The sequence below is a fragment of the Equus asinus genome, chromosome X, assembly GCF_041296235.1.
Source record: "Equus asinus isolate D_3611 breed Donkey chromosome X, EquAss-T2T_v2, whole genome shotgun sequence".
Classification (NCBI taxonomy): domain Eukaryota; kingdom Metazoa; phylum Chordata; class Mammalia; order Perissodactyla; family Equidae; genus Equus; species Equus asinus.
Window position 1 is genome coordinate 113,912,018 of NC_091820.1, and position 23,091 is coordinate 113,935,108.

General features: G+C 40.4%; 1 protein-coding gene across 5 annotated transcripts in view; it reads left to right on the forward strand.

The window, feature by feature from the left end:
* The window catches only part of GRIA3 (glutamate ionotropic receptor AMPA type subunit 3), a 272,052-nt gene that overhangs the window by 226,184 nt on the left and 22,777 nt on the right, over positions 1 to 23,091 (forward strand). For 3 of the 5 annotated variants that reach the window (XM_070502043.1, XM_044763538.2, XM_014839206.3), the window contains one exon: positions 20,798 to 21,045. In XM_070502043.1, coding sequence (XP_070358144.1) covers positions 20,798 to 21,045 — 248 coding nt within the window. Of the gene's footprint in view, positions 1 to 20,797; positions 21,046 to 21,606; positions 21,722 to 23,091 lie in introns of all 5 variants that reach the window. The other 2 variants (XR_011499627.1, XM_014839207.3) reach the window with 1 other exon arrangement.

A 23,091-nucleotide genomic window follows, 5' to 3' on the forward strand; every position in this document is an offset into this window, starting at 1 on the left:
ATAATAGCAAATGAAAGAAGATTTCGTAACCAACCTTCCAGATTTAAAAACAACCCCACTATATTAGACATTAGTTCAGCCAAAATAAACAGCCCCTTTCCTGAATGTGGTAGTATGAATGGGGTAATCATGAAGAGAATCATATTAATGCCCCTTTGTACAGAATTTTGGGGTTTGATTTCCAAATATTTGTATTCTGCGCCTTTCCTCCAGACACACACACACACACACACACACACACACACACACACACCCCATCACAATTTGGGTAATTGTTATTAACAAGTAATTGAGGTTTATTATATATGAAAGCTTCAGGGAGTAAACCGCCCCGTTGGCCAGATCCTGAAGAACACTTTTGTTTCATTTTCTTGGCCTCGGGTTTCAACCAATTGTGCAAACAAGAAAGTTGAGAATAGCATGGTCAATGATTGAGGAGAAACATGAATAAATTCAAGGAGGCTTGGATAAATTCATGCAATACGGATCCATAGAAAGTTATTAAAGGTTAGGGACAGGTTCTTGAAGGACATTTCCAGATTTTTAGAGTTGACGTCAAGAGGGCTACCATGCCGTCTTATAGTTCTTTGTTGATCTTGTCTTAAAACATTCCTATCTGGAATTGCCCAAAGAACTGACCTACAGGGACTGGTCTACAATTTTTTACAAAATTATTTCCCACATCACAAGAATTGAGACTAGCCTGAAGAAAATATACAGCAGTACAATATATTAGGATTGTCTTCAAATATTTGAAGAGTAATTTTAAAAATTATAAAGAGCAGTGGAGCATTATCTGATATAGCACCGGAAGAGGAGAGGATGGCACAAAAAGTCTGGGCAGGGTTCTGCTGTGCTGTACACAGGGTTGCTACGAGTCAGAATCGACTCCAGGGCACTAACAACAAATTACCTAGATAAAGGCTGTGAGTAAAAGAAATTTCTTAGGAAAACATGGGACAGAATTAGAAGATAGACCAGGAACTAGAAACTCCTACCCTGGAGAGAGAGGCGCTCTCCTGCTTTCCTTGAACTGTCCTTTACCTCCTTTTCTCTTTCCTTCTTTTACCTCCTGAGTCTTGGGTGGTCAGGGCTGCTATGTTAGTGCTTTCAGAGAGGCTTTAGAGAACCTCTTTCCTCAAATTTCCCTACCTGGAAGAATATTGGTGAACATCCCTAGATGCTAGACAGCATGGGAAAACAAAAGCAATAGAATCTGGAAAGAAGTAGGGGTGCAAGACATTTCAGAAAGAGCAAGAAAACAATGGAACAGAAAAAAGAGGTTTCTCAGGAGCTTGAACTCTTCTGCCAACACGACAGAAACTCTCCAACCAGCACCCCCTACCTTTTTCTCCCATTTAACCTGCAGTATCTCAGGTGGTCCGGGCTGCTGTATTGGTGTTTTCACAGAAGCTTAAGGGAATCCCAAGCTTCAAAATCCCCCAGTCTAGAGGACAGTAGGTAGACAAACAGAAGAGCTGGCCTTCACATGGGGAAGTTCAAGTATTAAAATATGGTTCAAAGCTATGAGCAAGAGAAATGTCCTTCAAAATGAAAAGGGGCAGAATGAGAAATTGTAACAAGAGCTTTGAAACCTTGTCTGTTAGCCAAAGCACTCTCCTACTAACCACATTACCCCTCACCTCCCTCCCTCTGGGTCCTTTTCCATGCCTTTTATTATGAGGCAGCTCTATACTGTTGCTGCTTTTCAGAGGCTTCAGGGAGGCTCTTGCCTCGAAGTTCCCAACCTAGAGGACATTAGCTGGGTAGACATGAAGCCGGTCACCAGGAAAGGCTCAGAATTAGGAGAATGTAAGTCCTATCAGGAAGAGGAACATATTTTAAAACTCTTACAGAAGGAAAAGACGGACCAGGAGCCAGGAAACTCCTGCCCTTTGGCCAGAAGCACTTTTCTAATGTACCACTCCCTATTCCTTACAACTGTTCCCTATTCCTGTTTTACCTGCTGGGTCTGGGCATTGGGAAACCAATGCAATTACATTTGTTTCTTACAGAGGCCTTAGGGACACCAGGGGTTTGACCTTCCCCACATAGGAGACTTGTTGAGTGGACAGCCCCAAGTACCTGTATGGCAGGGTGAAGCCTCCTGGGAGTAAGTGGAGGTTATCAGTGAGGGGAATTTAAGCTGGACCCCTCCTTTTAGTATCTCTACCAAGAAGGGTTATTGAGGGCCCATCTTTCTAGACAAGAGTGGTATAATGGACATTTGTAACCAGGCTGAAGTGCTGGCTCTTTAAGTTTTAAAGAAAGAACTGAGATTGCTGTGATCTTTTCTCCCTCTTTCTCCCTTTTGTTAATTCTACACTGCCATTGCCATTTTTACATGCAATGTAAAAGCATTACAAGTGTGATGCACCAGGGTGGTAGTAGGAACATTCCGCTTCCCAAACAGGAGAAAAATGCTTTCCAGCCCAGAGGCCAGGTTGCCCAGCCTTCATCCACGCCGTCAGTTGAGAGGCAGTTGGTCAATTTTCTATTCAGTGTAAGCTGTGGGCAGTGCTAAGACTCAGACATAAGGTAAGCTGATGTGGGGAACCGCTAACAAGGTAGGTAGCGTATTCCCACCACAAATTATTTGCAATGCTGATGAATTCTTAAGAGGACCATCCTTCTTCCTAACCTCCTTCGGGGTACCATCACTATTCAAACAAAAGTGTGGATCTCAATTACTACAGAAAAAAACCTCCACTCTCCCTCTTACTGAACAATAATTTTTCTCTCTTCTATGGAGACCAGATTGGTTTTTGTAAGGCTTGTGTCTGATCTTTTTCCACTCTGTTCCACTGGGACCCTTGCTGTTACCATGGATACCTCTTCCAGTGGCCAATGGCACTTAGGGGATGCGGCACAGTATCCATTGCACCAGGACCTCCTGTCTTTATTCACTTTGTGTACTGCCTTTTTTGTCTTCCCAGCAATTACTGGGCTTGCCCTTCTGCCAGTCCAGAGATTAACAAGGACTAGTTAAAACCATTTTTTATCCAGGCCAGCCTGGTGGCGCAGTAGTTAAGTGCGCATGTTCTGCTTCTCGGCAGCCCGGGGTTCGCCAGTTCAGATCCCGGGTGCGGACATGGTGCCACTTGACAAGCCATGCTGTGGTAGGCATCCCACGTATAAAATGGAGGAAAATGGGCACGGATCTTAGCTCAGGGCCAGTCTTCCTCAGCAAAAGGAGGAGGATTGGCAGTAGTTAGCTCAGGGCTAATCTTCCTCAAAAAAGAAAAACATTTGTTATCTTTAAGGCTTCCCTTTCCTTCCAAAACCTTTGGCTACATAACACAGCTGGACCCTACCTTAAGTAATCCATATATCAGAAATTTCACAACTGATAAAAGCAATAAATAGTAATTACTCACATTAGAAATGTATTCTTCCCTGGAAAACAGAGATTCCCTAGTGCATTTTGGTGTTTACAGATCATTAATTGCTTGCCAGAGAAACCTAAGACGAGGGCTTTTAGAAATAAACATAAAACAGCCCATGCATCAATAGAGAAATAAAATTTGATTTTCAAAAATGAATCTAATTCTTGGCACAGCTTTTTCTAGGAATTCATCTGTTACGTGATGGAAGGCATACTCTTATCTGGGCAAAGCAGCACAAACCAGGGAAAGGAAGGCTCAAAGCATCAAAAAACATACTGAGACTGAGCCAATCTACCTAGGTATGGTTATAGCATTCCAGAAGTCTGTTAGCTAATCTTGGAGTCTCCCTTACAACCATCAGTCATTTTTTCAATACGTTTGGATCCATGTCTTCCTAACACTGTACTATATATTCAGCCTGTCCCATGTTGCCAAGACTGAAACGAAGAAAAACTTAAAAAGTTCTGCATTCCCTGATTTTGTGTTTAAATTTTTAAACTTAAGGTTGCATTAATGGCCTGTTTTGCATATCTGTTTGATTGTACCATCTTAAAGATTCATTTAAACCTGGGGAGGACAGCATGACTCCTACCTGCTTCTCATTAATACCATACTTTTCAGTGAGTGGATAATGAATGACCTGGCTAGAAATCAGTAGAAATGTAGATTACCATTAGGTGGAGAAGGGGGGAGGAAATCCACTTTCTCCACCACACTGACAAGCAATTTGAGGCAGAAGGTAAAGAAAGCAGGCCTAAAGGAGAGATGATGGCCTAGGAGGGTTCTTAATTAAATATACTATTGTCTTTACATGTAGGACCGTGAAGGAAAAGTCATTCTGATGGAAATTAAAATTTGCAAATGATTTTTAAAATCTTGGGTTAATAGAAACAAGACATTTAATTATGAAAAAGAAAACCAGATAACTCTTAGTCACAGATTATCCTAATGGGCTTTGAAAAACTTACGAGTCTGCATAGGCATTCTTTAATTTGTTGCGTTAACTACTGTTAGTGGCACACTGGTGGGAACGGAGGGTGGGAGGTAATGGGCAGTGAGCATTCCAGCTGACAAAGGGCTGCCATTGGTTGATCAGAATTGGAACAGAAGCAAGCAAGAGAGTCTTAAGGGAAAAATACATAACTTTTTTTAAAAAGTGTCATTGGCCTACTCCACTTTTCTGGAATAGCAACAGGTAATAATGGTCTTGCCTGAGATAGAGAGGGCTTGTTTTTCAAGTTACTGCATTTCTTTGGTGATAAGGGAAATGCATTTCAAACCAATGACTGCTAATAAATTATCCCACAGGCCACAGGTTTCACAGGTACTAGAAATACATGAAATTTGGAAATGCACAAGCTTTCTGGTTCCCTTGACTCTTCTAAATCCTCTAGGATTCAACATGGCTTCCTTCTGCAGTTTGACTATTGATCTTTACTGAGTAGAGATGATAACTATATCCATCAGAAACTCAAGTCAAATGAAATAATGGCTTGGTTAGGTTTACTTCAGAGAGTTTTCATACTTTGGTTTTGCTTCTGTTAAATGGTGGCAATAAATACACAGGCCTGAATATAAAACAACCCAGTTTTCTAGATGATTCTTTAAAAATAACAACAACAACTTTGCTTCAGGTCACGATTCCGTTTCCTGGTTTTTCATTTCTTATGGGGTTTAATTTGCAAATCTGCAATTTGACAGCAGTCATTTCAGTGTGGGTCTTTTCACGCAGCTTGGTTCAAGCCCCTGGTCACCGTATGACAGTGACCGAGCTGAACGACTATTAACATTCAGCCTAATTCCTCCAGGCTTACCTCTATGTGAAATGCTGATCCTGTCCTCCCTTTGGTGACTCAGAAAAGGCAAATTTACATTTGTGACCTTAATGTAATTGTAACACAGATTGAAAATGCTAGGCAAAGACATTTGGAATGAGTATTTGACAAAGCTATTTGGAATTTTTAGAGGAAAGCATCTCTGGAGATTCTACCACTTTCAGTTTTGATTATACTCAATCCTTGAACCTATCTATCAGAGCTGATACAGGGATGAACCATTTTTTTTTAAACTGGGAGAAGTCATGAATGTTGTCATCTGCCTGCCCACCTCTGCTGGAATTCTTCCCTTGGAAAGGAACATCAGAGAGAGGTGGTCCAAACAACTTAATGCAGCAACTCGCAGAGCCAGAAAGGGAAAAGCGGGCTAAGTGGAAATTTAGAGACCATACTCTATTTTTTTTGCACAAATATTTCCTTGTATAATGATCTGCTCTTTTGAAGGAAAGTATAGTTCTCGGACAGCAGTAACAGGAATATTCTCTCATGGCATACCTAAACCCAAGAGTTCATTTCTTTTCAATTTTATACAAATAGGATAAATTTAAAGGAAACAGTTCCTGCATATGCCCAAGGGATTTTTGCCCATGAAAAATAATACAGCTTACCTTTCTCTAGAGAGGCCGTCCACAAACACAGACTGGGCGAGCTATTCAAGAGCTACAGATTAACCCTGAATAGGATAGGAGTTATGCCTCCTCCTCTTTTGCCCCTCAAACTAGGCTATAGCCAACCCCTAACTGGTACAAGCAAGACTCATTTGATGCAGCCATCACTTACATCATTAGGGCAAACAAGAACAATATTGTGAAGTAGACAAGGTAGTTTTTGGTGCCTTTTCGTTGTCTTTTAATACCTCTCTGCCTTCTCCTTTACTTAAGCTGGGAGCCTGCACTATCCAATATGGTACCCACTAGCCACATGTGACTATTTACACTTAAATTAACTAAAATTAAATTTAAAATTCAGTTTCTCAGTGGCACTAGGCACATTTCAAGTGCTCAACAGACATGTGTGGCTAGAAGCTACTGTATTGGACAGCACAGACATAGAATATTTCAGAAACTTCTATTGAGCAGTGCTTCCAACTGTTAGTTTCTTTAGCTTCTTGAGCATAAGGACCATGCCTTTCACATCTCCATCCCCTACAGCATCTACTACATTGCCTGATACAACTATTGAATGGGAGGGAAACTCACTAAGTGCTTACTATGTTTTCAAGAGTTATGCTAAATTCGTTATAAGCAATCTCTCATTTCATCATTGCGAGAACACTGTGAGGTGAGTCCTATTACTATCCCCATTTTTCAGGTGAGGAAATTGAGACTCAGTGAGGTTAAATGTTTTGCCCAAAGTCGCACAGTAATAAGTACCAAAGCCAGGTCTTCATAAATTCAGAACCTATGCTCTTAACCACTGTTCTATGCAACAAAAGAAAACACACAACTGCAAATTTCACCATGGACAGGCGAGCCAGTTGCAGAACATTGGTGACTGGGTGGCTTCTCCACAGTGTTCATGCTGGCCAATGCAGAATAAAGACAGATTGGGTTTAAGGTATGAGCATGAAGAATGGGGGTATAAGAAATATGTTGATTGGTGTTTGAGTGTGGGCATCAAACTAAGAGGCTATCTGACTACTTCTCTAAATGAAATAACAGAAAATTAGTAGTTTTATCTGCTGTTTTGCATATAAAGACCATTGCCTTGGCCCCCAGTGGTGAAGATTAATGAAACCTAATCGTTTTGTGAAGTCACCTCCACGTGTTGCATTACCAGAAAATTCTGTAACTTGAGCTTCCAAGCCACAGAGTTTGTGCCAGGACACATGAATGCCAGAAAATCAATTTTCCTGCAGCTTTCACAGTCAGTGTGTTTGCCAGACAAAACCCCAGCCAGCCACTCTTTTTTTAATCAGCATAGCGCCTTTAGAAATAATAGTTACCGGAATGCTTCTAACACAGCAAGAAGGAAAAGACTTAAATCTAAACCCAACTGTTCAAAATTGAGAGCCACAGAAGGTGAAATGTGAATATATTGAAATTGAACATTTTAGTGGCTCCAATTGGCCCTATAAGGTATTCTTTGCTAAGCATCTAGTGAGTTAGCTTTGGTTCTAGTCTGTGGCTCAGTAGCACTGACAGCAAATAACCTGGCACCATCCTTCTTACCACCCACATGTGCCCATGCCCTCATGTGCCCCCTGACTTATCAGGGTGGCATCCCATCTTGCCTGCCCTCCGCAAGACCTATCTTGATTCCCCTTCCTTCCAGTATTCCTCTCGTGCAAAGTCTCCAAGAAACCAAACCATATAAAGGTGGTGGATATGGGTTATGTTATCCTCCCACTTGCCATGATGGCATAGTCTAATTTATTGGGGATTTACTACATGCCAGGCACTGTTCTTGGTGCTTTATATAAATTATCTCATTTAATATTCTATCTTCTTTTCAGAGATAGTTATGAGAGTCTTAGAGAAATTTAAGTAATTTGTCTAAGTGAAACAGAAGGCATGATCTCTAATGGTGGAATTTAGGGCCTTATGACAGACTAGTGGAGTATTATATTGATTATATTATATTGATGCCTTATTTCACAGGCTTCAAAGCTAAACCAAGGGAGATTAAAGCTACATAAAATCATGTTGAAATGACAGGTCAAAGTAGTAAACCTCAATCAATTCACTGGCATTTTGGTCAATGGTGTCACTAGCAATTTCTCCACTGGGAGGTAGTGTGGAGTAGTATAAAAAGCACAGGTTTTGGAAGCCAAGGGACTTAGATTTCAGTACTAATTCTGCTACTTGGCATCTATGCAAGCTAGGAATTATCACCTTACTAAGCTGTGAAAGGGGTTGGGAGAGACGATGACAATGCAATTAAGAATACAGACTTTGGTATCATATGATCTGGTTTAGATCTCAGTTATACCATTCATTTATTCATTCAGTTCATTTTTATTGACTACATTCTATGTGACAGCCCTTGTTTTAAGTGCTCAAACAAATCAAAGGCCTTGTGCTCATAGTAGTGGGTGAGACAAAAAATAAACAAATACATAAATAATATGTATGTTTCAGTTGGTGTTAAGCGAAATGAAAAAAACAACAAGACAAAATGTTGGGAGTGCTATTGCATCTCAGCTGATTGACGAAGGCTGCTCTGCTGAGGTGACATTTGACCAGACGCCCGAATGAAATGATGGAACAACCCATACTAACATGAGGTGGAGTGGGATGGGAAGAAATGCATTCCAGATGCAACAGCTTGAGTAAAGGCCTTGACATGGGAATGTAGTTGATAGGTTTAAGGATGAAGGCCTGTGTGGCTGGAGTGAAGTGAGAGAGGGAAAGAGTGGTAAGAGATAAGAGCAGTGAAGACAAACCAGAGTCTTTTGGGCTGGGCTTTCTAAGCCCTGGTGGGGACTTTGGATTTTATTCTATGTTTGCTAGGAAGTCATTTTGAGGGCTTTAAGCAGAGGAATGGCATGACGGAATTTATGTGTAAAAGGATAGTGCAGACTGCTAGAGCGTGAAAGTTGAGGAGCAGGGAGACCACTTACGAAATGAGTGTGATATTTCAGGTGAAAAATGACTAGATTGGACTATGGTGAAGGTGGTAAGAAGTGGTTGGATTTTGAATATATTTTGAAGATTATGCTGACAGGGTGTGGAATGTGAGACCAAAGAGAGAAGTCAAGGATGACTGCAAGCATTTTGGCCTGAGCAACTGGACGAATTGGAGGGTAGCATCGTTTCCTCTGATGGAGACCACTGGAGGAGTAACAAGTGGGGGTAGGGGACAATCAAGAGTTGCATTTTGGCCATGCTAAGTTGGAGATGCCTATGAGATATCCAAATGGAGATGCCTGGTAGGCAGTTGGTTAAATGAGTCCAGAGTTGAGAGAGGCCAAGGCTAGAAATTTTACCAGCTGTATTATCTTGAACCAGTAAATTAACTTCTATAAGCATCAGTTACCTCATCAATAAAATGGGGATAATATTTGTTTCACAAGATCATCTTAAGGATTCACAATAACGTATGTAAAGTGTGAAGCACCATTCCTGGTGCACTTAAGTGATTAATAAATGGTAGCCTTCTCGTTGTCAATACTTATTAGATAACTGGAAGCTAGTTGTTGCTGTTGCAGAATCTTTGTTGATTGCTCTAAACCCAGATTGAATGTTAGAATCACCTAGGAAGCTGTTTTTTTCAATGTTGGCCCCACTTCAGGCCAATTAAATCAGAATCACAGGAACAGTGATCAGTAGCTTCCCAGGTATATATTGCCTACAGATGGAGAACAGATGAGCTGGCTTTAAGAGAAGTCTTCAGATTAGTTCCAGTTCGCCTTTTGGGAAACTAGCTCTCCCAAAAAAACACTAAATGGAAAATGTGGGCTTTTCTTGATATCCTTGAGCAAATTGCTTCTTTTTTTCATTGCTTTTTCCCCTTAGTATAAAAATAATTCTTGCTCTAAGGACCTGAAAGAAACAACCACTGAGGAAACTCAAAATATTATAATTCCAGGATAGATTTTTCTCCTTAATAGAAAAATATTTGTTCCTCTCATTTCCTAGGCCCTAGATTGTCAGGATTGGCCTCTACATTACAATGATTTGATTTAAGGATAACAAGAGTATTGAACTTCTCTTTTAAATATCTTAGTTATAGAAAATAAAAATACAATTAGAAAGTGAAATTCAATTGGTCAAGGGCAATAGGCTCTGGATTGCTGCAGATGAAATTTCATTGAAAAATAGAACTCTAGCAAGCTGAGGGAAATGACCCTAGAGTGTTCAATAGTGATGGCTGATTTGGAGGCAATACATTGCTTGGGAGTCAGAGAATTTGAGGCTTTTCTCTAGTTAGTAGTAAAAGAGCGTGGCAGGCACACTTTCTCTGTGGCCCGTTCTCTGTACTGAAAACAGATTCTGCAATTTCAGGTGAGGGGATGTAGTTAGCAAAGTCAGCTTTTCAGTACATGCTCACACCTCTCCCTTAACCAGTTGATATGTCCACTATTAGGCTATGTATGATAGGCTATGATATGCCTTAGCTATGTTTTGATCTTTGCTGAAATGCAAGTTCTCTTGCAAGGGGATCACACTGTAGGTTGTTTTCCATCCTTTATTCCTCAGTGGGAATGTTTCCAATCCTCTTCTGTGAGCAGGGTGGAGTGGGGGAAGGCATCTCGTACCTGGTAAGGCAAATGGGGAAGAGGTGGGACTGCCCAGGTTGGGGAGTGAAAAATGAAGAGTATCAGAAACAATAAAAGTTGATTCAGTCTTGCTTGATAACAGCCCTAGGTAGTCCATATTTATGCATTTTCATTCTGGAAGTAAAGAGAAAAAATAATTTGTTGACTTCAAGTTTAAAAAGTGGGGCTTTTGTGTGGGTTAAGGGCAAGACACCTTGGTCTTCAATCTCACATTTCAGGGACAGAATAATAGAAATATCATGCCCCTTGTAGTTATGCTAAAGTATAGACACCATTTCAAGCAGAATTTACGTGGACTTGGTCCAGCTCTAGCATATGATTTCCAACCATCCTTAACCCACCTGGGAGCAGTGTACTGTTTGCAAGCACAGACTCTGGAAGCTGCATGAGTAAGTTCCCAACTTCACTACCTACTAGCTGTATGGCCTTGGGCAAGTTACTTAACTTCTCTGTGCATCTGTTTCTGCACTTTTAAAATGGGATAATAATATAATCTATTTCATAGAGTTGTATTACATGAGTTAACACATGTAACACACCTAAAATAGAGCCTGGAACGAAGCATGGGCTCAATTAAATGTTATTATTGTTTTGCCCGCTTATTGGTGGCTCCACCAAAGCCCATAAAGCAGAGCTTCTCAACTGTGTCACTACTGACATTTGGGGCCAGATCACTGTTGGTTGTGGGGATGTCTTGTGCACTGTAGGGTGTTTAGCAGCATCCCTGGCTTCTATCCACTAGATACCAGTAGCACTCCTCTCCCCAATTTGTAATAATAAGAAAATGTCTCCAGATGTTGCCAAATGTCTCCTAGGTGGAAAAATCATTGCTCATTGAGAGCCACAGGGGTAGAGGATACTGTGTCCCTTCCTCTATTTCCCCAGAATAGAGCAATAAGACCTCAGAACCATTTTCTCCAAGAGTTTGTTGACTGGCTTTCAAAGTCATATTGCCATTGATGCTACTTTCAACCCATTGGAATATTCTTAGTCTGACTTGGCAAGAGAAGCAGAAGACAAATCAGAATAGTAATCGGACTTTGCATGCCAGAGAGGGATACTAGAAAGGTCACTGAAAACTTATCTGGGTTGTCACCTGCACCTTTAGAAAGGAAACATCTGAAATAGTACTCTTTGAGGTGGAAGGAAACCTGTCCCTGAACTTTCAAGGACAGTGTGAAAATGTTAAGCAAAGGCATTTGGAATGAGTACCTAAGGTTTGAGAACAAAACTCGATGTCCAGGCAAAAGGTGACCTCCAACTCCACTGAAGTTATCTAAAAGCCTAGCCCCCAAAATAACTCAGCCAGGATGGTATCACACCAACAGAAAAACTCAGAATAGAAGCCAATATTTCTTTCCCCTTCTTCCCCTTGCTTTCACCAATACATAGTCACACGGCAGTTGCTGATTGTCTGAGGCAAAAAGAAACTGACAAGCAGTACTTGTCTGAACGTTTAGAAATGTGCAAACTGAAGTGAAGGAAAGAAAGACAATGAAATTGGGGTTTCCGTCATGCTTTAGAAATGAAATCATTTCCTGTGTTCCTTGCTTCAAGTCAAAATGGAAACCATTTCCTTTGCTTTAGGGGAAAAAAATTATAAAATTCAATGATTCCTTTATCCAAATGCACTTCATCGGAGCTACTGATTTCTTTAAAGCAGATGTAGAAGAAAAGTATGTGTCAGTTGCATTTGGCAAGCCAGATGTGTTCTTCGTCTTCTGCCTCAAATTGCTCTGATTCCTTCCTGTGTGAAATGTGGACACTAGGGGCCTGTAACAGAGTTACAGTGTGTGACAAGAACATTCACTTATTCCAGTGCCTTTATGGGAAGGGATTGGGGTTAATTTACAATTTACCTTGATTTTAAAAAAGAAACAGCTTGAATAAGAAATTAAAAAATGTTTTTGAAGGTGAGCTGCTCTCTTTTACCAAAAAGGATGTCAGTGTTAGAGCTGAAGAGGCTGGGCTTGTAGTGGGAGAAGTCTGTCTGTAGCCTTGAATTCAGCAGACTTGGACAGGCTCTCAGCTTTGTTCCTCATGAGCTGTGTGACCTGGGACAAGTTATTGAGCCAGCAGCAATCTCCGAATTTCTATACAGGAGGCCCTTCAGGGTGGCATTCTGGTTGGGACTTATCTGGAGACTATGTTTGCAAAGCAAGCACACAGTTTTTCCCAGACTTGTTTGTTTGTGGTGGATTGATGACAATGAGAGGGTAGGCTAAAGCCTCCTGTGGCATCTCTTGGCATTGCTGCTGTGCCTACCCTCCCCCACCCTCAATTTCCTCATCTATAAAATGGGGATTTATTCTTTCATTCAACAAATATTTTTTTGAGCACCTGGGTGCCAGACACTGTTCTAGGTGCTGGGGATTAAGCAGTGAACAAATAATACCTGCTGGGCCTACCTCACAGGGTTGCTGCGGGGTTGAGATGATGTGATGATGTAAATGAGATAATGTGTGTAAAATCACCTTGGCAACCAGAAAGCCTTATGCAAATATAAGGTTTAAAGAAATTCAGCTATCTCCTGCTTCTGGTTGTGATAAATTCAAGGCTTCTCTGAATAAGAAAGGGAACTACTTGAAAGGTTGTAGGATGAACAACACTCTAGCCACAAAATCCTCCCCTTCACAGGCCCAAACCAAGTGCCTGAAATTTCCACTGTCAGAGTCACAACTTAAAGAATTTCTATAGACATGAGACTTAGAACCACGTTAAAGAACTTGAGAATGGGCCCACCCCATCCAGGCCTTGCCTTTACCCTGTTCTCCTTCCCTGCCCACCTCACTAGGACACAAAAGTACCTTGTCCTCTTCCAATGTCATTAAACACTAGGAAAGGCAAAGAAGAGGGAGAAGAAAGAAGGGGAGGTTAAAAGGTTTCAGTTGTATCACTGTCTTCCTTTCCTCCTAATACCTTGCCTTGCAAGGGTCACCTGTCCATATCCCAGTATTTGAGAAACTCAGTGAGGCAACATTTGCTCCTGAATGTTGGGGGGGGGGGGGCGCACAGGAGGCACACAGTGGGTCTGCAAGTGCTCAGTTCAGGCAGACAGAGGCCCAAAGCCACTTTTTGAATTTGTACCAGCTATCAATGCTACCTGAACCCGTATCAAAGGCAGAAATTTCAGAGAGAGATAAATAACAGAATAAAAAGCAGATTGTTGTTTTTAATGATATTCTCTTAATTAAAGGTATGATCTAGAGAAGAAATTGACCAAATTATTAAGCAATAAATAGTCCACAATAAACTTAGAGAAGGCAAAAATGAGTGAGGGGAAAGTATTTTTGTTTGAAACTTTTGCCATTTTTTCCTTTCTTAGTGTCTTGTTCACAGGGATGACCTTCTCCAGCCCCTAAAGGACACCTTTGACTTATAATATCAGTGAACACCTCCAGAAGGACCAAGACTACTGATGCCAAAAAAGGGATACATGATGGACCTCCGAGGAAGGAGGACAGTGAAATCGGGGAAGAGGGGGAGAGGCTGAGACCCAAAGTCAAATGTAGCCTCTCTTTGACATGTCTGTACAAGGCTAGTCTCATACATAAAGTGATGGAAATGGACAATATAGACACGATGGCAACAGTGGCCAAAAAATAAATACATAAATAAATAAATATGTAAAAGGGGCAAGAGTCCCTTTTGAGGAACAATGGGGTACAAAGTACCTAAAACCGTCTTCCCCTGACCTTTCCTTCATTCTATTCTCTCAAATTATTCACTCAGAACACATTGTACACGTTTAGGGCATAGAGATGTCGTAGACACCAACATTCTCTTTGCAAATTTTGTAATACTTTGTCTGCTATCTGACAGTAAATTAATACCATAAGTGAATTAGCAGATTATGCCACTGTTGACAATTATGCTTCCAATTTATTGGTCTGTTTTGTTAATGCAGTTAATTCTTGCCTATCAACGTATCTATATATGTCTGTTAAATCATGTCAAAGTGAAAAATTGTGCTCGTGTCCAGATCATGACAAGAGATAGTCTCATTGTCCTTTGTGCTAATGCCACTATATCAACCATATTGTGGTCAATTCTGAGGGCCACATTTTAGGAGGGGCTTTGAAAACGTAAAAAAAAATCTAGAAGATGGTGGCCAGAGGAGAGAGGGATAAATGGAATACGAGTCATAAAAGTAAAAAACGAAGGCCCTTAAAACGTTTAGCCTATAAACAAGACGATTAATAGGTGACATGATGATAGTAGTCTTCAGGCTGTACATCACTTGGAAAACAGAGCATATTTTATTCTGTATCAATTCAGAGGGCAGAATTAGGACTAGTGGTTGGAACAGCAATTTTTTAACATTCATTCCTTCCACAGATACATAGTGAGAGTTTCCTAAATGCCAGGCATTATGCCAGACACTGGGGATGCAGAGAGAAAAAAGACATATCCCTACTCTCAAGGAGCCCAGATTGCACTGGGGATGACCATTACAAAGCAATATAATCAGTGCTACCTACAGTGGAGAAATGGAAGCAGAGAGGAGAGACTGCCCAATTCAAGCAGAAGGCAGAAGTAGGATTGCAGGGGAGAGAAGTTCTCATGAAAGATAGCAGCCAAAAAAAAAGAATTTTCTATCAACTTAAACTGTCCCACCATGGAGCAAGCTACTTCCGGAGCCTCGTCTGAGCTAGGAAGTGCTCACCACTAGAGGCGTTTGAGCAGAGATGCCATTGCTCCATTGGGTGAGAGGCTGAACCAGATGGTTTTCAAGGTTTCTTCTATCTCTGAAAGTCTATTACTCTACTGACTTCAACTGGATGTTCTATTGACCAAGTGGATATTCTAATTTCAATCTTAGGGAAGCAGAAAATTTCATTCACCAGGTCTCCCCAATAGCAGTGTTCTGGTTAATGAAGTTTTTAATATATGACCCTCAAATAAACTACAAAACATAAATTTACCCATTTTTCCTACACCAAGAAAATTTTAAAAATTCAAATGATGATTATTTTTAAAGATTTTATTTTTCCTTTTTCTCCCAAAGCCCCCTGGTACATAGTTGTGTATTTTTAGTTGTGGGTCCTTCTAATTGGGGCATGTGGGATGCCACCTCAGCATGGCTTGATGAGCAGTGCCATGTCTGCGCCCAGGATTTGAACTGGTGAAACCCTGGGCCACCAAAGCAGAGCACGTGAACTTAACCACTTGGCCACGGGGCCGGCCCCAAATGATAATGATTTTTTGTTGATGGCAGACCATGGGCATTTACCAGGGAGATGTCTAGAGACCCAAATATGTGAATAATACTTGAGCATATGATTTTCTCCATAAAATGAAGTAATGATTCCATAAATATGGGACTGAAGTAATTTATAATACAACTAAAACAAATTACACTTTATGTTACTATAAAGATATATAATGTTTTTCTGCACTTCCTGTGTGCCAGGCACTATACCAAGTGAGATGCATGTATTAACTCATGTAATTTCTCCCAATAAACCTTTGAAGTGGGCACTTTAAAAGGATTATCCCATTTTATGGATGAGGAAATTAAGACACATAAGGGCTGGATAATTTATGCACCTAGAAGGGGGATTCAAACCCAAGTAGCGTGACTCCACATTCTCCACCACTGCGCTATACAGTTACCTTGCACTTACCTAGGTCTACAGAGGAATACTTTTATGCACAGTGACAAGGAGTAACCAATACCATTGCAAAGAGATACAAGGTTCGAGTGGTGGCCTATGTGCACTCCCTAATCGCTTGATTCCACACACCAGCCTCGCAGGGCCCAATTTTCAAATGTTCACCTCAACAAAAAGGCAAATTCCTCCGTATCATTGACCTCCATGATTTATTACAAATAGTTGGAACAGTGACTGTTGAATCCATGAAAGCTAGAGCTGTACTTTATCTGATGTTTTGGATTAATCTGTTCTTCCTCCATTCATGTATTTCTCCTTTTGGATTTCATTTGCTAATCATCTAGTGGTGCTAAGAGAATTTCTTGTGAACTCCCTGTATAACTGTTGTTTATTCATTCTTAGGTATAAAATGGTGTTCTGTGGAATGAAATAAATGAATTGTGGCGGATTGGAGAAAAATGAACTTGCTGTTACACATCCTGTCCATAATTTTTAAAAAATTTCTCCCAGATAATTGAGCTAAGGTTCAATCCCTTTTATTTCCTTCAGTATTTCAGCCAAAATAAGACAGACTGCAAAAAAAAAAAATGCTGGTGATATTTTTTTTCTTATTTTTTGTCTGAATGTTATACTGTCACTTAAATGCTAGTTAGGAATATAAACACTTCAGCTTAGTTTTTCTCTTGTGAGCCCTTTCTTTTCCCCCTTGTAAGCTCCTTCGGAATTCTGTCATCAACGTGGGCCCGATCATTTCTTCCACTAACTAACTTTTCATTTACTGCATTCATTAATATCTGCTGCATGTACACCACACACGTTTAAAGTGCCCATTTCAAGCACTGCCATTTATTCTCTTAGAAATGCATCATTACCTAAAAGAATAAACCTTTCAACCTGTATCAGCAATCAAAGCGCTCAAGTAAATGGTGAAATAAATGAGTCCAAATTATAGTGCACTCTGATCAGAATTCATGGACCCCTTTGCCCTTGGCTTATAAATTTATCTTTAGAAGCAATGGTCTGTTTTCAAATAGTGTAAGAGATAAATTGTTCTAACCCCCTCCCTCTTTCACTCAGGTCTGATTGGCCCAAGATGAAGAACACAAAATACCTCTTTGTAAGTGCGCAAAAAGACATACCCACCACAGCATTGTCTATAATGCCAAAAAAATGGAACTGACCTAAGAGTCCTCCAATAGGGGATTGAGTAAATAAAGTATAGCATATCCTTAGATTGAAATGCTATGCAGCCATTATAAAGGAGATAATTTTATTCTTGTAAAAGTCTAAAGAGATGCAAGGGAAGGATAAAGACCAAATTCAGTATAGTGGTTACTTTTGGCCCAGAGAGAAGGGTATGCAATTAGGAAGGGGTACATAAGCACACTTCAACTAGCTTCATAATGTTTTATTTCTTAAGTTTTGTAGCAGGTACACAGGTGTTCTTACATTATTTTTTATATCTTTCTATACATCTGAATTATTTACTATTTTTTAAAATTCTATGAGCAACCAACTAGGAAATTCCTACTGAAATAAGTCATTGAGAATCTATTTCATTATGATTCTTAGAAGTTGTTTTATGTGTCAAATGAGGCTAATGTGATATGAAATGAGCATAAATGTCAATGGACAAGATTTCAATCTTAGAAGGCCTTGATTATTAGGGGGGAAAGTTATTGGTGTGGACGTCAAAGGCAGGCTAAGTGGCAAAAAAAAAAAAAGGATTATAAAGCATATATCCTGAATGGTTTATCTGGAAATTGGACCCAATGATCTTTACAGTAACTTTATCTTTAGAATTCTATAGAATGAAACTAGTGCTGGTAGCCATTTTTCACCAATCTTCTGACACCTTTGACCAACAATCTAGTTTTCACTCTGATCAGGCCTAATCTTCAGTTATTAAGCAAATATATCTTGAGTGCCTACCATGTATCAGGCATTGCACTGGCTGCCAAGAGGGCTACCAAAATGAATCAGGCATGGATTTTGTCCTCAAGAGCACCCAGTAATGTGGGGAAGACAGACACATAGCCAACTCACCTTAATGCAATGCAGCAAGCTCTATAGCAAAGATAAAAGCAAAGTGCTTTGGGAGGACAGCAGGGGAAGCACTTCTGTGGAGGCAGGAGAGTCAGGAAAGACTTCACAGAAGACGTGGTATTTGCTCTGGATCTTGTAGGATGAATAGGGATAATTCAGGGAGAACCAAAAGTATAACCAAAGGCGTAAGACATGAAAGTGAAAGCATATTTCAGTGAACAGTGAGACGTCCAGTGTGACTGGACTACAGGAGAGTGCTGTCAAGATCATAAAGACACTTCAGTATCATACATAAGAGTTGGGATTTTGTCCTGTAGGTATTAGGGAACTATCAGAGGATTTTAAAGAATGAAGTAACTTGATCAGATTTACATTTCCGAAGGATCACTGGAGGATAAATTGAAGAAAGAGATGAAGCTGGGAGAGCAGTTAGGAGGCAATGTGGTCCAGACCAAAACCTGATGGGAGCCTGCCCCAGGGCAATGATAATGAGAATGGAAAGAAAACAAAAGGAAAGATCCTACAGGCATTTCTGTGTTAGAATAAACAGGGCATGACAGAGGCTGAGAAAGGAGTAAAAACCAAACTTTCCAGCTTGGATGTCAGGAGGTTTACTGATAGAATTTAGAAAGAGAACCAGGCCTTACAAGGAAGATAGTAAGTTTAGTTTGGGAACGTTTAATCTGAAAGTGTCTATAGGACCATCAGATGGAGATATGCATCAGCAAGTCTTGTTTGTTGTCTTGCCAAAACATATCTTGAATCCAACCTCTTCTCTCTCCCTCCACTGCACCCCGCCTAGTCCAAGCCACAACCGTCTCTCCCCTGGAATATTAGAATAGCCTCCTAACCAACCTCCTTGCTTCCACTCTGGCCCATCTTGTAATCTATTCTCCATATAGCAGCTAGAGTAGTGCTTTAAAAACTTCAATCAGATCTTATCACACTCCTCCTCGAAATCCTCCAATAGTTTCCTATCACATGTAGAATAACCCCAAACTTTTTACTGTGACCTACAGGGCCCTACAACTTATGTCCTCTGATTATCCTTCTAAGCTCATTTCCTACCATTCTCCTTTTTGCTCATTCAGCTTCAGTCATATTGGCCTTTTTGGGGATTTTTTTTTTTTTTGCTGTTCTTTATGCAAACCAGGCATATTTCCATCTCAGTGAACAGTTTCAGTGACTCAGTGAGGGCCTCAGTGAGGGTCTGACTGCCATAAACACAGTGTTTAATTTGCATGGTGATAGCTCTGGCAGTTCCAGCCCTCTGTAATTATTTGAGCAGGTCCAAACAGGCCTCAAGAAAGAGCAATGCAGCTGGCCAAAGTCTGGAGAAAAGCAACTAAATAAAAATCAAAAAAGTTGAGATAGGGGCCAGTAAACCCCATAAAAGGAAACTTGAAAACATGGTATGTATGTTTATAGTTTCTACCATGCTATCTTACCTGTAGTCAAATACTGCTTTAGAGTTTTTCTCTAGGATTTTCCTTCCTAAGAACCTATCTCCCAATTCAATTGGAAGTCACGTGGTCATGACTTCCATGACCATGCTTCCTTTATATTCTCCAAAATGCCTAACAGAGAGCTGTAAGCATTTAGTACATGTTCTAAGGCCCACCTGAATTGAGATGAAATTTAATGGAGTTAAGTTCAAAATTCAAAAAGGTAAAGATGAAGGAAACTTTGTTTGGTAGAAAGAACTAACAGTTTTGGTTTGTCCTCAACCTGAGTTGAGGAAGGGACTCTCTTCACTCTATTATATTCTTTACACCCCCAGCAGAGTGCTTTATATATAGCAGGTCCTCAATAAATATTTTTTGAAAGGGTGGATGAAAGACTAAATACATTAATGCATACTCAGGCAGTGTTGATAGAAAATAATGCTCCAATGACAAGAAACAGTTTTTCTTTTCATTCTGTCCTTGTCATATATCTGGGGTGCCATGTTTATTTCTAGGAACTCCAAATTAAGAGAGACATCGCAAACTAGAATCCTATGGGAAAAAGACCAAAATTGTAAGGGTTCTGGAAATAGTATTAAACATCAGTAGAGTTTAATCTAATGAAGAGATGAAGAGGGGGCGTAACAACAGCCTTGCAATATTTGAAGGACCGCTGTGTAGAAGAAGGAACAGAATTGCTTTGCATAGCTCTAGCAGATAGTACTAAAGCGTGGGAGTTATAGAAAAACAAATTTCAGTTCAGAATAAGGAAGTACTTTCTTACAATAATTAATACCCCGTGTTGGAGTGAGCTAACTAAAATGGTTGTACATTCCCTTCCAATGGGCTTTTTTATCAGGCAGGTAAAGGGTAATCAGAGAGCAAGATATTACAGAGGAGATTTCTGAATTGAGAGGAAGATTGAACTAAGAAAGTGTTTTTCAAACTAGATTCCAACCCATTGGTATAGCCATGAAATCAACTTAGTGGGTCTTGACTAGTATTTATTAAAGTGAATTAGAATACAATAGAAACTATGTGAGAGCATCACACATAGCAAGGATGAGTGTGGTTTTGAAAAACTTATTTTGGAACCATATTTACATAGGTATGAATGTACCTACTGGGTCACAGCGTAACATGCTTTTCTTACTCTGGATTACAATAAAAAATGTTTGAAAACCACTGCTCTGAGGCCTCTTCCAATTTTCATATCTGGTAGCTCTAAGAATTCTTCTCTCTGTTGCAGAGGTCCAAAATTGCTGTCTATGAGAAAATGTGGTCTTACATGAAATCAGCAGAGCCATCTGTGTTTACCAAAACAACAGCAGACGGAGTTGCCCGAGTGCGGAAGTCCAAGGGAAAGTTCGCCTTCCTGCTGGAGTCAACCATGAATGAGTACATTGAGCAGAGAAAACCGTGTGATACGATGAAAGTTGGTGGAAATCTGGATTCCAAAGGCTATGGTGTGGCAACCCCTAAAGGCTCAGCATTAAGGTGGGTGGAATAATATAACAATATCCGTGTTGTTATAGTATTCCACCTACCCTGATGCATTTTGTTGTCATTTTCTTTCTTGTGGATTTTGAGGTAACTTTTAAAAGTTTAAAACCTACAATATTCCATGGAGTTAAATAAGACGGTAAATTATGGTTTCATCTATTTAATGCATCCATTTTTTTTAATGTTCTCTCTCTGTGTTGTCCTCTCTGACTGTTTGTTGCTGTTTTAATTTTACAGTTCAACGGCTTTTTCAATTTAAATGGTAAAAGCCAAGTTATGGTGCCATATGTGACGAATGTTAATTGCATGGATGTGGTGTTCTTGTTACTTTTTTTCTCAAAGACAATTTCCCCATCCCGCACACTTCAGTTTTGAGCAAATGTTATCCTCCATGCCACCTTCCAATATTTAACCCTGTATTTGCTGTACAGACATTTTTATAGCTCCACGTTCTGTGAAATTTAGCCAATTTGTCCTCTTGTGCTCCTTTTTATACGTTAACGATTTCCTAAGCATTTGTGCATTTTCTTACAAGTTATGTTTTATCGTTTCAAGAAATGCTGTTAACCTGGCAGTATTAAAACTGAATGAGCAAGGCCTCTTGGACAAATTGAAAAACAAATGGTGGTACGACAAAGGAGAGTGCGGCAGCGGGGGCGGTGACTCCAAGGTCAGCCTCAATGTCACCACAACCGGGTACCCTTAGTGACGAGTAATCGGCAAGACTGTTATCTTATTATTGAGGAGAGAGCACAAGACTCACACATCAAGTGGAATGACCAGGTTATTCCTCTGCCTGGCAGCTTTGGGAACCAGAAAGACTTCAGGGCACTGCCCACGTTTTTGATCTAACTTGGGTCCCTTCTTAAACTCCCAGACAGAGGCTCCCCATCCATATCCCCTCCCTCCCCTCCCACACCATACTGCTTGCCTTAGGAAGGCCATGGTGTGGGATTCAATGCCCTAGGCTTTCAAGAGCCCAAGCCTTTTTTAAGACTATCCCCGCCTGCCTCAGATGAGTGGTGAGAGAAATCAAATTCATCTACTGAAAAGTCAGGTTACCAAGCCTTTTTTTTCCCCCTAAGGTATGTTGGTGGCTTACAGAGCTTGGTTGGTTGACTAGAGTTGGCTTCTTCAATTATGTGTATGAGTGACGAGATGTTGTTCTCTATATGTGATGGCCTATTTAAGCTGGCCCCACTTAACTTGAAAGCAAAACAACAAGCTCGGTTTCAAGTTAAATGGGGTCTTTCTTCAATAGGCCACCCCATATATAGACTTTGCAAAGACATTTTGTATAGTTAAACAAGTGCGCCGCCTAACTGTGATATTCTGTGTGTATGAATCCATGATTTGGCTTCTCCTTAGCCATGTTCTTGGTTCAGGTAGGTCTAATAGTTATCCAGGCTACCATCATGAGAAAATTCATCTTACTTGGCATTCCTTTGGCTCCTTAATCCTCTTCTGGGCTAGAAAGAATGAATAGCTTTCATCCAAGCAACAAGAAATAGGGGCAAGCTCAGAAGCCACAACACCAAGTGATGGAAGGACACATTGGGTAAGTACAAGAGAGGACCTGAAATCAGAATCCTCCGTGGCCCAAAGGGCATGAGAACTATATTGAAGCATGTAAGATCCACTCTTGTACGAGCAAGATACCATAGGCTTCTTAAGGTGAAGAGCAGTGTTTCCCAACCACAGGCCAACAGACAGGCAAGCCAAAAATTTTCTCCTTCAGAGACAATGGTTACACCTCTGTTCCTCTTTCTCCCTCTCCATTCCTCAGGATCCTGACGGAAAAGTTAGTTTGCCAGTCTGCACTATAATATAGACTTGGAAACACTGGTACAGAGCAGTTACAAAGAAATAAATTTAAAAACAACTTTTTTCAGCACATAATCTTACCAGGCATTGGTGAGGTCTTTACTATAAAACCTTGATTAACCCGAACTCACCTAACTGGTACCCCAACTAACTGAACTCCCCCCCTCAGTACTCCACATTGATGAGAAAACAGCAATAGTACCAAAAAAGAAGACT